This window comes from Erpetoichthys calabaricus, chromosome 3 (assembly GCF_900747795.2).
Source record: "Erpetoichthys calabaricus chromosome 3, fErpCal1.3, whole genome shotgun sequence".
Lineage (NCBI taxonomy): Eukaryota > Metazoa > Chordata > Cladistia > Polypteriformes > Polypteridae > Erpetoichthys > Erpetoichthys calabaricus.
In genome coordinates this window covers 40,320,437-40,336,171 of record NC_041396.2, presented here as the reverse complement: position 1 = coordinate 40,336,171, position 15,735 = coordinate 40,320,437, and the positions used below count along the sequence as shown (strand labels likewise).

Genomic DNA, 15,735 nt, shown 5'->3' with positions numbered 1-15,735 from the left:
CCCATGACAGACTGGGACCTTAACCTGGCTTAGTTCCTTCTTTGCACCCAATTCTGTTGAGAATTATGTAGTTCTGATAATTGGTAGATATTATTCCAGGTTTTATTTACTTCATAGTGAAGTGTTTTATTTGTTTTATTTTTGTCTGACGTATGCTGAACCAAATAAAACATCCTCTCTGATACACTAATACTGAGTTCTTTCAGCCAACAAATTATTCAGCAGAAGTGTGGAAAGAAATGCTACTGGGGGTCCTCCCTACTGGCAGAAATATGCAGTATAATGTCTCACTCAGACCCTAACTACTCATTTTACCTTTAGCCAGGTCAGAAGTTTTTCTTTCTTATTAGTTACTCTGGTATGTATTTGAGAGGGGGTTGTTGTTTGTCATAATAAACTTATTTATTTATTGAGCTTCTATAAAATGCCTCGGGACAAATAAATTATCCATCCATCCATCCATCCATCCATCCATCCATCCATCCATCCCCCTTTTACCTGTATCCCAGACTTTTCAAGTAAAAATTGGCAGTTTTACAGAGGACCATCTGATGATCACGAGTGAGGAGTGTTTGACAGACATCTGTCTTTATTGTGGTAACCTGCCATTTTTTAGTTCATGACCTCTGGTTTTAATCCATCCGGATGTGTCTTCCTTATGAAATTTGCTTATTCTCCCTATGTCTATTTGAATTTTCTTCCACAGCTTACAGTCTGGTTGTTGTGTTAAAAGCTGGTAACATTATCCATCCATCCATTTTCCAACCCGCTGAATCCGAACACAGGGTCACGGGGGTCTGCTGGAGCCAATCCCAGCCAACACAGGGCACAAGGCAGGAACCAATCCCGGGCAGGGTGCCAACCCACCGCAGGACACACACAAACACACCCACACACCAAGCACACACTAGGGCCAATTTAGAATCGCCAATCCACCTAACCTGCATGTCTTTGGACTGTGGGAGGAAACCGGAGCGCCCGGAGGAAACCCACACAGACACGGGGAGAACATGCAAACTCCACACAGGGAGGACCCGGGAAGCGAACCCAGGTGGTAACATTATGTTACTTTTAATTTAATTAGCTGATGATTTTATCCAAAGTGATTTACAAATCACGAGAATACAGCTTAATTATTTCCATATTTCTAAATGTATGTGCACAGGCTTGTGAACTGACATGCTCAAAGTCCCACGCACTGAGTCAGAGGTGTGTATTAAATCCTTGTCTTTTGACAGTCCAATTCCTTTGTCAGTTGTCCATATTGTCTACCTAATGGTTGTTATATGTGTATGCATGTGTGCTTAGCAGTAGTATGGATTCTTTCCATGATGGGTTTCTGCCACATTATCGGTGCTGCCAAGATGGCTGATTCCCAATATCTTTGCCTTGGATACAGAAGCTGGAGCAACACAGATCTGTACACAGAATGCACACTCTCATCTTGTGTTCTAATGCCAATTTCCTTGTGAAATGCTTTGATGTGATTGATTATAAAAGGTACTATATTATATCCGATAGTAACAGACTACACATAATGCCTTTCCAGTTACACCCTGTCAAAAGTGTAGCTTCCTAAGAAATCAAAATGCAAGGAATTATGTAATGTAGTGTTCAGAAAAAAGTCCATATAAACATGGGAAAGCAGCAGAACGTATGGTTGTACATCAAGTGGTTCTGTAGCATACTGTTTGGAGGTACTGCATTCATTTTTGTGGAGTTACGGTAATTTCTCTGTTCATTTTGACTCCTCTAATAACATGGTGTTAAGGTGATTTGCAACTGTAAATTGGCTTAATGTAGGAATGTGCATTAGTGTGTCCAGCAGTAAACTAGAATCCAGTCCAGTGATGGTCCCTGCCTTGCCTTGCACCCAATCTGCCTTACCAGACTCAGATTAAAGGAGAAGGCTCATTCAGGAAATGGGAGGATGAGTGAATGAGCGGGTCCAGTAATTATTAGGCAGTGCTTTGGAAAGGCCTTGCTTCTCTCTCATTTTAACCAGAAAAAAACAGCAGGATAGAAAATATTCATAGATGGATATCAGATGGATTCAGAAAGTACTCAGACCCATTCACTTTCTGCAATCTTTATTCTGTTTAAAGATTTCATTTTAAATGGATAAACATGCCATTTTACCCATAAATCTACACTCAGTTATAGCAAAGTGAAAATATGTTTTCAGGAAAATTTGCAAATTTATTAAAAATCAAAACCTGAAATCTCTCATTTATTTAAACATTCAAACTCTTTGCTGTTGCAGTCTAAATTGTGGTCAGGTGCATCCCTGTTAGCTTTAATTCTCCAATAACAGTGTCTAGAACCTGATAAGGGGCCTCCTGTGTGAAACAGAATTGAAACTAGAGACACACACTTGTGTAAAAATAGGGTCCCACAATTCACACTGACTGTCAGGATGAAAACCAAGCTCTTGATCTCCAAGGGGCTCTCTGTAGACTGACATAATCAAATTGTGGTGAGACATAGATCAGGGCATGGGGATAAAACCATTTCTTAAGTGTTCTCAGGAGCACAGGTGCTTTAATTATTGTGAAATTTAAGAAGTTTGGAACCACCTGAGCTCTTCCTAGAATGAGTAACAACCTGTCCAGAATGAGTAACTAGATGAGAAGAGTGTTAGTCGGGGAGGTGACCAAGAACGCAGTGGGTACTCTAACAGAACTGCAGACATCCTCTGCTGAAATGGGAGAACCTGCCATGAGGACGTCAATCCTGGGAGCTCTCCTTCAATCTGGTGTTTATGGAGAAAAGTCACTTTTGAGTAAAAGTTTGCCAAATGGCAATTAAAGAACTCTGAGAGCATGAGGGAAACGATTCTCAGGTCTGATGAAACAAAGACTGAGCTCTTTGGGCAGATCTCTAAGCACTATGTCTGGCAAAGAGCAGGTACAACTCATCACCTGCCTAATACCATCCCTATGATGAAGCATGCTTTTGGCAGCATCATGCAATGGAGTCTCTTCTCAGCAGCAAGGACAAGGAGACAGAATTGAGGAAAGGATGAATGCAGTTAAAAGCAGAGAGGTCCTTGAAGAAAACCCGATCCAGAGTGCACATGACCTCAGAATGCGGCAACAGTTTGTCTTTCAGTCTGACAATGACCCAGAGCATACAGCCAACACAATGCTGGAGTGGCTTTGGGACAGATCTCTGTCTGGCCCACATTTAAACCCCATAGAACATTTGAAGAGAGAAGATGGTGGTTTACAGATGCTTTCCATCCAATCGAATGGAGCTTGAGAGGATCTACCAGGAAGAATAGGATAAACTGATATTTCAGTTTTTGATTTTAACAGATTTACAAAACTTTCTTAAATCGTGTTTCCACTTTGTTATTGAGTGATGATTGATGGGCAAAAATGGCACATTTGTCCAACAACAAAATAAAGTAATCAAAAAGTGAAGGGGCCTGAGAACATTTTGAATCCATTGTAGGTAAAATGTTGAATTGTACGTACAACTGTTTGTAAGGGAAGGTCCAATAGAGGATGGTAAAACTGCAATTTGGATGTTGTTGACAACAGAGGAGCATCAAACTGAAATAATTTAAAGGGGAGTAGGTGACATATGTGCTCACTCGCTGTGATAGGGAGAGGACGGCTGCACCTCCAGACTGAGAAGAACCATTTCACGTGGTTTGAGCATTTAATTAAGATGCAGTCTGGGTGCTAAGTTACTTTTTTCAGTAGTTCATTTAACTGATGGTGTTTATGACTTACAAATTGAAAGTGTACTTTTGTTATTTTCATAACAAGCACCTACCAACCGGAAGAACACGAAGGCATTCTGTGTCGATTGTGTCCCTCGTCTCTTGGCTGGCTTTGGAGTAATAGTGGCGTAGTCTGCTCACACTGAAATGCTGGCAACTCAACACCCGACCAGGAAAAGCCAAATCGTATGTGAAGTGAAATAAGGACCACGTGGCAAGTCCTCTGTGGGATCATGGACTTCTGGCCCGACAGTGGTGGTCTACAGCCGGACTCTACTGCTGAGATGTCCTGCAGGTCAGCTGTCTGCACGTGTTCTGAATCAGCCTGCATGCTTAGCCTTCAGGATTTATGTTGCTAGGATGAATTTGCTTCAGCACATAAACCCTCGTGCTGTCCCTGCATCTTTTTATCTGCTCTTCCAGACTTTTTTTTTCTTTTATTTTAGCGTTCTTTTAAATTGACTGGCTAGCTGGGGGTTGTGAGCAGTGCTCTCAGAAGCAGGCCAGTGTTAGAAATGAATAAATATTTAAAGCCAGGCTTCCTTCTTGAAGATGTGAATGAGAGAGACAGAGATGGAGAGCGCCGTCACATGTGTGTGGGATGCCGTCGGGAGGGGGGTAGGGTTCAGGGTCTGGCTTTGTCTGTGCTGCTCAGCGGCAGCCGTGAGACTGCGCCTGAAATTCCTGCTTCACGTGATGTGGCTTCTGGCCCTTTTGTTTTGTAAATCTGGGAAATCAGTTCTAATTGAAACCGATTAATTCCTTGTGGGAGGTGAATTCTGCCAGGCTGCCTTTCAGCAGCTGGGTGTCTTTCTCTGTGGAACAATGCCAAACCTGTGCTCCACCCCCACCACCCCCTACTGCTGGACGCATCGAAATGCTGCTTCTGGGTGGAAGCATGCCATCAGAACGCTTTTGGCGCCACCGCCCTTTGTAAGGCCGCTCATTTATGATGCATGCGCCTGAATCTTTTGTTGTTTTTGACATTGGCCGGCTGTGGTCAGCAACACTTCTGCCTTAGCGGAACCCCCCTTTCATCTCTGCAAGCCGCCTGGAGCTGAAGCACTGACTGCCGTGAAGGGCAAGTTGTCCTCTTGATTGGACACACTTTTGACCACTTCTTACTCCTGACATCTGTGAGCCTGGTCAGTTAGACTCCTGTAGAGACGCCCTCGGGGAAAGACAGGAGAGACAACGCAGGAAAGAAAGAAACTATAAAACGGCAGGAGCTGCCTCTGGCTGGTTAATTCATGCACCAAAGCTGTCTGGCTGACCAACTTTGCCTCATTATCAACAGGAAAGTGGTGAGCTAATAAGACCGAGCAGACTGGTTCCATCCAACCTTGCTCATGAAACTTCTAAGTTGAGCTCCATCCCCTCAAGATTAGGAAATGGACGGATGGATTGATGAACAGTGAACAAGCAGCAAAGGAGCCAGTCTGTTAAAGCTGGGAGGTGTGCAAATGTGGCTGTGCAGAAACACACGCTGCACCTGCTGTTCTGTCTTTTTTTTTTTGACCCAGGCATCATTTTTAATATACATTTTGGTGTTCTACCATTTCTCACCTGAATGCTTAATATACTGAGGTGGGTTGGTGCCCTGCCCGGGATTGGTTCCTGCCTTGCGCCCTGTGTTGGCTGGGATTGGCTCCAGCAGCCCACTGACCCTGTGTTCGGATTCAGCGGGTTAGATAATGGATGGATGGATGCTTAATATATTGTTCTGATGAACTGAATTTATTTTAGCTTTGTTCCTTCACTTCCACTTCCCCCCTGCCTTAGGTAACCCTTACTAGCATCTTGTGTCATTGAGATGGTCAGACGTTTAACTGAGGTCCAACAGAGCTGACACAAAAGGGAACACCTATTGCCTTCCACATACTGTCTGCATCTCATGGTGTGTTGGTCTGCTAACATAATCCCCTTACAATCTCCCCAGGGACGGACTGGCCATTAGGGCATTTGGGCAATGCCCGGTGGGCCATGGAGTCTGGTCTGGTCATGGGCCAGCTGTTTCATGAAATAAATTTTCTGTACTGGTTACTGTTTGACATTAACATTAGCTTTGTAAACTACTAAACATTATCTGACCGGTACTGTGATTTATATAATCCTATATAATATACTGTATTACGTCATCAAGTTGTTTTAGTTGTCAGTACACAACATTGCAGCGAGAAATTTGGTCAAAACTGCCTTTTGACGATTTCTGTTTCAATACCACTACTTTTCGGTTAGTATATACATTATTGCAAATTATTTTATCTCCTATCTAGTATTTTAATTCTTTGGTGCTAATAATTAGTTTAGATTATGTATTATGCATTTTATTGTTCTCTGGTCGTCAGCGTGAGCGATAAGGTTTTCAGCTGCGATTATTAGTATGATGAAATAAAGTTATTAAGCAAAGGATAGGAATTTTTCATATTAGAGCGGAACATCCATCCATTATCCAACCTGCTATATCCTAACTACAGGGTCATGGGGGTCTGCTGGAGCCAATCCCAGCCAACACAGGGCGCAAGGCAGGAAACAAACCCCGGGCAGGGTGCCAGCCCACCGTAGGGTACACACACACACACACACACACACACCAAGCACACACTAGGGACAATTTAGAATCGCCAATGCACCTAACCTGCATGGCTTTGGACTGTGGGAGGAAACTGGAACACCCGGAGGAAACCCACACAGACATGGGGAGAACATGCAAACTCCACGCAGGGAGGATCCAGGAAGCGAACCCAAGTCTCCTTACTGCGAGGCAGCAGTGCTACTACTGTGCCACTGTGCCACCCTAGAACGGAACATTTATAGTTTATTGTTAAGTTAATGGAACATTTCAATCATGTGAGGTTTTCATTATATCTCGGTTATAATTTATTCCATTGTAAATGAGCAGCTACTAGGGTACTGGCACTTGGACATGACACTGACATTTGACATGTACTCTAATAACGTGTAAGCCATGTTACTAAATTTTTATATTTCATTAAATTTTATTTCTAAGCATGTTGTCAAATTTTAAGTTGTGTCTAAACAACCGTGTACAGATTAAGTTTGGCAACAGTTTAGATATACAGTTCATATCATAGGCTTATCATACATAGGTAAGAAAATTACAATGAATAATGGGCCGAGTAGGTCGACCTCGTCACCTCACTCGTTGAAGGATGCCTGGGCCGGTTTTGAGACCCAGTCCGCTCCTGGATCTCCCAATATGAAAATGTGTAATATTTAAATAAGTAGGACCTTATACTGTACTAGCTGTGCAAGCCTTTGCTGTAAAAAGCCCGGGGTCCTAGAAACTATTGAAATCGTCAGTTAAAAAATTGAAATGTAGAGATGTCAGGTAATTGAAAGGAACTGCTCTGGGTATCCCTCCCCTGGGTTTCATTTTGCCAATGTGCTCTCCTCGCTTGTGTATTAGCGGTGGAAGGAAAAGTAAAAGGGATACCGTTTTGCCGATGTGCTCGTCTCGCTAGCGTAAGAGTTACTCTCCTTTCTTGGCAGTTTTACTTTGGCAACAGAGTGACTTTCTTCTTCCGACTCGTTAACTTGGGGCTGCCTTGCCAGTTCTCTGAGCTTTATGCTATAGTAGCCTAGTACTTCTGGGCCGGACAGACAGATGCACACACTTCCATGCGTAGACGTTTATATATAAGATAGGCTGATATTATTATATATCATTTCTCGGTCTGATGTATTTATTGCTTCATTCCTGCTTGTTCTCTTGAAGTAGCCATACCCAGTATGCATTCCGCCTGTCCCAGCAGGCATTCCGTTTAACTGCCAAGCATATATGGAAAGTCAAATCTTGGAGTAGAAGACACACTTGTAAATGTGAGTGCCTGTGTAGGGTTGTCATTAATTTTTATAGCCATGCTGCACTGCAGGAGATGCTCTGTTGGACAAAAGAGTATAGAAATTTTTAGTTTGTATGCGTATTAAATTCTAATAATTAATTAACAATGCTTAAAATTACATACAAATTATGGAAACTCACCTTGGTGCTGCATGTGCTGCTGACTGTTATGCCCTAGGAGAGATTTTTTTTTTGTTGTTGTTGTATATGGTATGCAATGCAGGCCAATTACTTTACTGCAAAATACTCATATTTAGAATTTGGACACTCAAGTTTATTTTTTTTAAATTAAATAAGATATCCTCAACTTCCATCTCTTCCTCTTTTTACATATAGTGTTAATGTAGTTGCCCCGTTCTTAACAGTGGGTGCCATTGTTAGGCGCTTTTGAATCTTGACCTCTCTGTTGCCTTTGGGATTTCTCTGGTTGCTGAGGGTTAGGATTGCTTAACAAGCATAGTGTACGAGAGTGTGTCTAGCATTGGTTCGGCATCTTCTGCAGGGTTTGTTCCAGGCATGTTCAACAAAAGATGTGTGCTGTGAAAAAGCAGACCTACAGGCCACCAATCTAATTCTTTAGATGCATGCTCATTAATGTTGTAGAGTCACCACTTTAATGGATTAGTACCTAGTCCACCTCTACTAGTGATGGGCAATTTGCAGGTGATTTATACTTTTTGAATGCCACACTCTTCAGTGATTCATAGGAATCAATTTAATTGACCTCAGTGGAAGTGCTAAAGTACAAGCGTGATGCCGTCAGCCTATTTCATATAAATATTTAAAGCGCATACGTGATGCCGTCAGCATTTTTCATCTAGACTTTTAAAGCTCATGTGCAAGTACCGCCTGTCTGATTCATGATTCTTGTTCACTTCACTTCCGATTCTTTCTTGTTAGAACTAAATCACTGTCACTTAACAAGAACTCTGGCATTGATCATTCTCTCCTTCATCATACAAGTACAATACAGTAACAACATAATTGTATTAGAATGTTTTAAGTGTCTGTATTGTACAATTCATTATTGGAATTGTTGTAAACGGAATATTTAAACATAATATTAACTAATACATTTATGGCCCTTTGTAAATTCAATAAATTAGTTGGTTAAAGTTGAAACTTACAAAAATAACATTCTAATTTGTAACAGTTATTTACGTTCAGCTTCACTTTAGCCCATACTTTTTAGCAGTTCGTTGAATGCACCCAGCAATTCTTTCAAGTTTGAACTTAATCAATACCTGAGAACGAATCACTTGATTCCCAATCATTTGGTTCGAGAACGAGTCGCTCATTTCTCGTTTGTTCGGAGATGAAGTCACTCGTTTCTCGCGTGATTTGAGAATAAGTCACTCATTCATTTGATTCACAATGTGAATTACTAATCACATTACCCAAGAATGAATGGCACAATTCTTCTTCTCTTATGATTCTACAATTAATATTATATGATATGAATTACTAGCATGTTTAATGCATAATATAATAAAATGGAGGCAGGACCTCTGTGTTTTTCCCAGTTGATTCTGGGGTTCATCAGGGGTGTGTTCTTGCTCCTACTCTGTTCGATGCTTGTATGGACTGGGTGTTGGGCAAGGTCGTGGGGTCCAGCGGCTGTGGGGCACCTGTTGGTGAAGAAAGATTCATGGATCTTGACTTTGCTGACAATGCTGTGATCTTCTCTGTGTCAATGGAGGCTCTGATCAGGGCGCTCGAGAGACCGAGTGAGGAGTCCTAGTCTCTGGGCTTGCGAGCGTCCTGGATAAAAACCAAGATCAAGGCCTTTAATGACCTCTTAGGCACAGCCATCAGCAGTGTGTCTGTCTGCGGAGAGAGTGTCGACCATGTTGAGAGGTTTACTTACCTTGGCAGACATTCATGTCTCTGGTGACTCTTCCTATGAAGTCAGTAGACAGATTGGGAGAGCATGGGGGTTCATGAGGTCGCTGGAAAGGGGTGTGTGGTGCTCCCAATATCTATGGAAAAGGACGAAGGTCCAAGTCTTTATAGTCCTGGTGCTTCCTGTCTTGATATATGGTTGTGAGACATGGACGGTATCCAGTGACTTGAGACGAAGACTGGACTCCCTGGTACTCTGTCTCTCCGGAAAATCCTTGGGTACCGTTGGTTTGACTTTGTCACGAATGAGCAGTTGCTCATGGAGTCCTGAATGAGGCACATTACCTGCATTGTGAGGACGCGTCAGTTACGGCACTATGGCCATGTGGTGCGTTTCCCCGAGGGTGATCTGGCTGGTAGGATCCTCATTGTTGGGGACCCGAGTGGCTGGATCAGGCCAAGGGGTCGCCCACGTAACACCTGGCTGTGGCAGATAGAGGGTCATTTCCGGAAGGGTGGGCCATGTGTCTGCCTCGTGGGTTGCCAACCAGGATCCCGAGTTGTTTCGTCGTGTAATGGGTGCGGCAACGCACTGTACCTGTGCATGCTCCCCAACTTGACTTGATAATAAATATAAATAATATAATTATATAAATAGTTAATTTGTGATAAATTCAAGGGAAGCCTCATCCCTGCCAAGGTTTTCTTTTTATTATGGATGAATCAAATGGTAGACTGAAAGAGTCAAATCAGTTAAGTGAATCAAAATGCCCATCACTCCACCTCTCACTTCTTAGCAGGAAAATGGATGTGGTTCGTTTGCTGATCTGTGAGAGTTGAAGATCATTCACTTTGTTTCACACACGAGCGAATGCTGTACTGATTTAAAAAGCATGATCATAAGCAAGTGTGCCTTGCACTATTTCGTGTTAGAAATGTAACAGTCAAATTGCCCCCCCAACCCAACCATGGAAATTATGCTTATTGCCCACTGGTTAGAAAATACTATTCCTTTCTTCCATGTCTGAAACAGCAAATCACTATTTAAATAGATTTAGCTTTTACCTTTCTTTCAGTTTCTGTCATCCACATGTTGTTTGGCCTATTGAATTAAAAAAATCAAATTGCCAGTCACTTGTGTTGTACAATGGCTAAGTCCAAAGAATAGTTGCGATGCCAGCCCAGCCACCCCATTTAATAGCGAGCAACAAATATTGACAACCAAATAAAGAGGCATTTATGCTTTGTGCTCTGGGGGTTCAGGGAGCCAATGTCTCAGCGAGTAGCCAATATCACCTAGCAAATGTAATGACATGATTGCTGTTGCAATAAATAGCATGTGGCATATGAAAATCTGAAGGGTTAGCCAGTTACCTTATCAGCAAGACAGCCATCACATACACGAGCATCAGCAAGGCATCTGCCAGTGCTACTTTGCCTCAAAGTAAATGAATCATGGGTTGACCGAGGGCACCGAGCCGTGATGTGTGTTAGTCTAATCTTAGCAGCACAAATGACTTGTTTGGAACGTAACTGAAAATGGTTAACAAAGGCAGCATCAAATTGCCTTTTTATGTTGACCTGTACACCCGCACCATATGGGAACTGAATATAGTGCACATCAGTCATTTAATGGGTCCCTGCATAGCGGGCATGATGGAGGTGAAGCTTGGTTGAGATATTTCTGACCTGTCGGCCAGAAAGCCAGCCATTGTTAAAACCTAGATTTGAACAGGTGTTCCATTTCATTTTTAAGCTTTTATTTTCCAGTGGTGCTCCATGTCAATCAGCTTCTACTATAAAACACCAGGGCAGTTAACGATTCTTTTTTAATTTATAGAAAACACTTAACAATTTTGTACTGCAAATGTGTATATACTGTACCATGTTTGTGAAGAAATAACTTTGACTTTACTAAACTTATTTTCTAACTAATATCCAGTAGTTTAGCTAACCTCAGACTGATAGAACATGAACAGAAATGTCCTGTTCATATGAAAGGGCCTAAGCTGCCTCATGAAATACAGTTGACTCTGGTGCTTTCTTTATATGACTTGTGTCATATGTGTCTTCTGTGTCATTGTGTGCAGCACAATCTAGATTTCTCCCCGGTTGTACACCAAGATACTTAAATGCCCAACCTTCTCTTTGTTGTAATTTGTATGTTCCATCTAATCTTTATCACAGCCCCCATAGTCATATCCTGTAAAAAAAAAGAAAATGAATAATTTATTCATTGTTGTGAAATTTTTTTTTCACTCAATTCCTTATTCTTCGAAATATTTTTTTTTACCTCTTACAATTAATTTTCTTTCTCTTTATGCTGCTGTTTCATCCTATTCTGATGTCCATCTCTTTGCCTCAACAGATCAGCCAGACCAATGCAGCTACTGAGGACCCCATAACACCCTGTGGGATTCTGTTTCCTTCTTGTGCTGGCGTCCATCTGGGACAATGTCAGTGCCGCAGACGCACAGTGATAATGAGCAGAGATGGGGCTGTCTGAAGCCCTTAGGGCTGAGCACTCATGAACTTGTCCTGGCTGAAGCCCTGCAAATGGAGTATGATGCCTTGTCTCGTCTCAGACAGGACAAGGATAGACCAGCACTGCAGAGGGGACTCTCAGGATCTGACCCAACTCTAAATCTGCAGTCTTGCCCACAAAATTCTTCTTCAAGTCTTCTGAGAAATAGCCAGGAATCCCACCAATTCACAAAGGAGCCTGTGTACATTCTTAGTAATTCCGTGAAGGAGACGGACATGCTATCAAAAAGCCTACCTACTCACAACCCACCTCCAGCTATCCCTCCTCGGATCCCTCTTCGGGACTCAGATGAGCTCCCTTCCACTCATCTCCAAAGAAGGTTAGTGCCACGTGATGTTAACGTGTTCACGCCAGAGGCCGACCAGCCCAAACTAAGTGTGAGAACTGGTGACCTTTTACGGGAGTATCAGGATCTAAATGACACGTTGGTGAAGCTTAATAGCGGAAGTAGTGACACACAATGTGACAGGAGGAGCAACAGAGAAACCTCAGGGAAGCCAGTGGCACGCAGCAAGACGCTTCCTCCTCAGATACCCCCAAGAACTCTCCAACCTGGGCTCCGCAAGGATAAGGACAACCGACGGGCCTCAGCGAATCCGGTAAGGTGATAGAGAGCATGGAGTACTGTAGCTATAAGATGTTTATTGTACTTTTGTGTGCCTTTTAAGTTGTTCGATAACTGCCTTAGAAGCTGTGCGACCAATAGTATAGTAAAATATTTTATTGATTGTAAGCCACTTTATAATACAGGAGTATTTAATACATTTTGACTAATAGTTTTGAAACTTTTGAAAGTCACTATTCAGAATGATTGATTGGTGTATGGGCTGTTTGTGGCTCTGGCTTCACTCGCTATATAAAATGCATTTGAATTTATCATATTGTGAATTGCTTTTAAGAAGTGGTTATATAAACTAACTTCAGTTTATAAAATAAAGTTCAGTGTCCAACTACTTAGTTCAGCTTTATACTTTATTTTCATGTGTACATAGTACAATAAAATTCTTACCTGTCTGTCTCTCACACACTAATGATAATAGTACAATGCCAAAAACCAAAGACACATTGAATGTGTCTCTTAAGTAACCTTATGACCTATTCCTGAATCTAGTGGTGTGTTTGGCAATGATGAGGTACCTTTTGCTAGAATGAAGAGGGGATGAGGCCTTAAATAATTCAGTTTGCCTTTCTAAGGCAGCATGTGTTATATATGTCCTGGACAGAAGGGAGATGTGTGGTATTCTGTGCTGACATCAACTCCACCTGAAGTGCTTTGTGGTTCTGAGCTATGCAGGTGCTGTCGAGTATAGATGGAGACATCTGTTTTTCTTAGCGGTCTAAGGAAGTGAAAGTGTTGGTGAGCTACCTTGATGATAGTCGAGATGTGTAGTACCCACTTTATGTTGTCACTCTGTGATGTTGTAGGTCAGCTCCTTGCTATCCCTCTTCGTTTTTGGGAGCCTCTTGAACCTGACACCATCAGTACCATAACCGAGATGAGCTTGGCAGATGAGGACAAAACGCACATGAAATAAGGGGATGGTAAAAAAAAAATCGCAGTACTCTAAATGTTCCATAAATAAATAATCCTTTAAAACAAAGGTGAGGTGGAGGTTAAAATTCCATCCATCCATTTTCCAACCCGCTGAATCCGAACACAGGGTCACGGGGGTCTGCTGCAGCCAATCCCAGCCAACACAGGGCACAAGGCAGGAACCAATCCCGGGCAGGGTGCCAACCCACCGCGAGGTTAAAATTCAAATAAATAAATCCATTAAAATCAGAGGTTAAAACACAGGCAGGAAACTTCTCTAAAAACACTAGCCTCGGTGCCCATTTAAAACAGATTCCTTCTTGTCTAATCCCTTCCCAGATCTTGCAAGCCAAGGAGAAGACTAACAGCAGACTCAGACATCCTTTTGTCCTGGCTTGTGTCCCTGCCACCACTTCCTCGGTGGGGAGACACCGAACCCTGATCCGCTTGTACCACTGCCAGTCAATCAGCCCCCTGCCCACCAACCTCAGGCACAAGTGCCCTGTCCTCCCACCGCTGTCAGCCTGTTGAGTCCTCCTGGCGAGATCTCAATCCTAAGCCCAATGGTTGGTCCTGCTACCAGGTCCATTCAGTTCCCTCCTGAGCGCCAGCCACTCACGCTGCCCCCTGGGGTTCCATACCTGTCCGCCTGCTTCCTTTCCTCGCACCAGCTGTCTCTCACACTCCTATCTCTCTTCTTTTCCCTTTAACCTCCACTGTCTTTTCTTGTCTTTTTTTCTTTAGTTCCTTCTCCTCCTCTCTTGCACTCGTGCTTCCCTTTTTAAACGCAGGGATGTGGCACAGCTGTGACATTCAGCAGCTCTCGGCATCAATTAGGGGTGCGGACAATTATTTATTTAAAACACCAATCAGCCGCGGACCTCACTTTACCACACACTCCAAGAAATTTAAATGTGCTAATCATCTCCAAAGTTTCTCCTCTAATGTAGAAGTCCGTGTGGTTTGCAGGTGTTAGTGTGGTCTGCCTACTGCTTCCTGAAGTCAGTGAACACCTCCTTCATTTTGATGACATTAAGTGTGAGATTGTAGTCCTGACAACACAGTGTCAGTTAATATATCTGTTCTCTGAAAACTGTGTCAGCATTCTTGGTGATCAGGCCTATACTGGTGCTATCATCAGCAAATTTAATGATGAAGTTAAAGTTGCATCTGGCCACAGAGTAATAGCTGAAACAAGAAGTATAAGTATAGGCTGACCACTATACCTTCTGTGGTGCCTGTGTTCAAGGTGAATGTGGAGGAAGTAACATTACCAACTAACATGTGCTTGGTCAATTCATTTGTAAGTGCAAAATTCAGTTGCAGGCTGGCACAAAGACCCAAGTCTCTGACCTTGCTTTATCAGCTTTGATGGTACAACAGTGTTAAATGGTGACTCTAGCACAGCATTTCTTATTATCCAGTTGTGCAAAAGATGTGGCAACCTTTGTTAATCAGTTGTGATGATATGTAAAGTAGAGGTGGTCCAAAGTATATGGGTTTCTGCACTGGTGTTTGAAGTATGAATATCTCAGATAAACAATAACAGAGGATGAAAAGCTAGATCTAGAAGTATACTATACAATGTTATCTGGTTAGAACAACTGGAAATAGGAATTCGGAGTGTTATGTGACTGCAAAATGAGTGCAAGAGTGAAGAGTATACTGTATAAAATAGTGGTCAGGCCAGCATTGTTGTATGGATCAGAAACCTGGGCACTTAAAAAGAAACATGAAAGGAAACGGGATGCTACAGAAATGAGGATTGTGAGAGGAATGTATAGAGTAACAGAGCATGATAAGATTAAGACTGAGAGAATTGGAGGTACAATTGAAAATATTGGAAAGAAGGTTCAACTGGTAGGGTATGTCCTGAGAATAGAATTAAACAATCTGGGAAGAAGAATGGAGGTGTTTGGATGGAAGAGGATGACCAAAAAACAAGTGGATGGACTGTATAATGGGGGAAGTAAAGGAGAAAGGGGTGTCAGACAATGAAATGTTCAACAGATGAGAATGGAGGAACATTAGAAAAGTTAGACGAAATGAGCCATTCAGTCCAAACAAGCTTGCCATTTCTATCCACTCAATTCCACCAATATACTGTCAAGTCGAATTTTGAAGATCCCTAAAGTTCTGCTGTCTACCATACTACTTAGCAACCTATTTCATGTGTCTATGGTTCTCTGTGTGAAGAAAAACTTCCTAATGGTTGTACG

The 15,735-nt window shown here is 42.4% G+C and overlaps 1 protein-coding gene across 1 annotated transcript in view; it reads left to right on the top strand.

The window, feature by feature from the left end:
- The window catches only part of pik3c2b (phosphatidylinositol-4-phosphate 3-kinase, catalytic subunit type 2 beta), a 123,209-nt gene that overhangs the window by 28,073 nt on the left and 79,401 nt on the right, over positions 1–15,735 (top strand). Inside the window, exon 2 of the mRNA XM_028796664.2 lies at positions 11,806–12,581. Within this exon, the coding sequence (XP_028652497.1) occupies positions 11,892–12,581 (690 nt within the window). The 5' untranslated portion in view covers positions 11,806–11,891. The remainder of the gene's footprint in view (positions 1–11,805; positions 12,582–15,735) is intronic.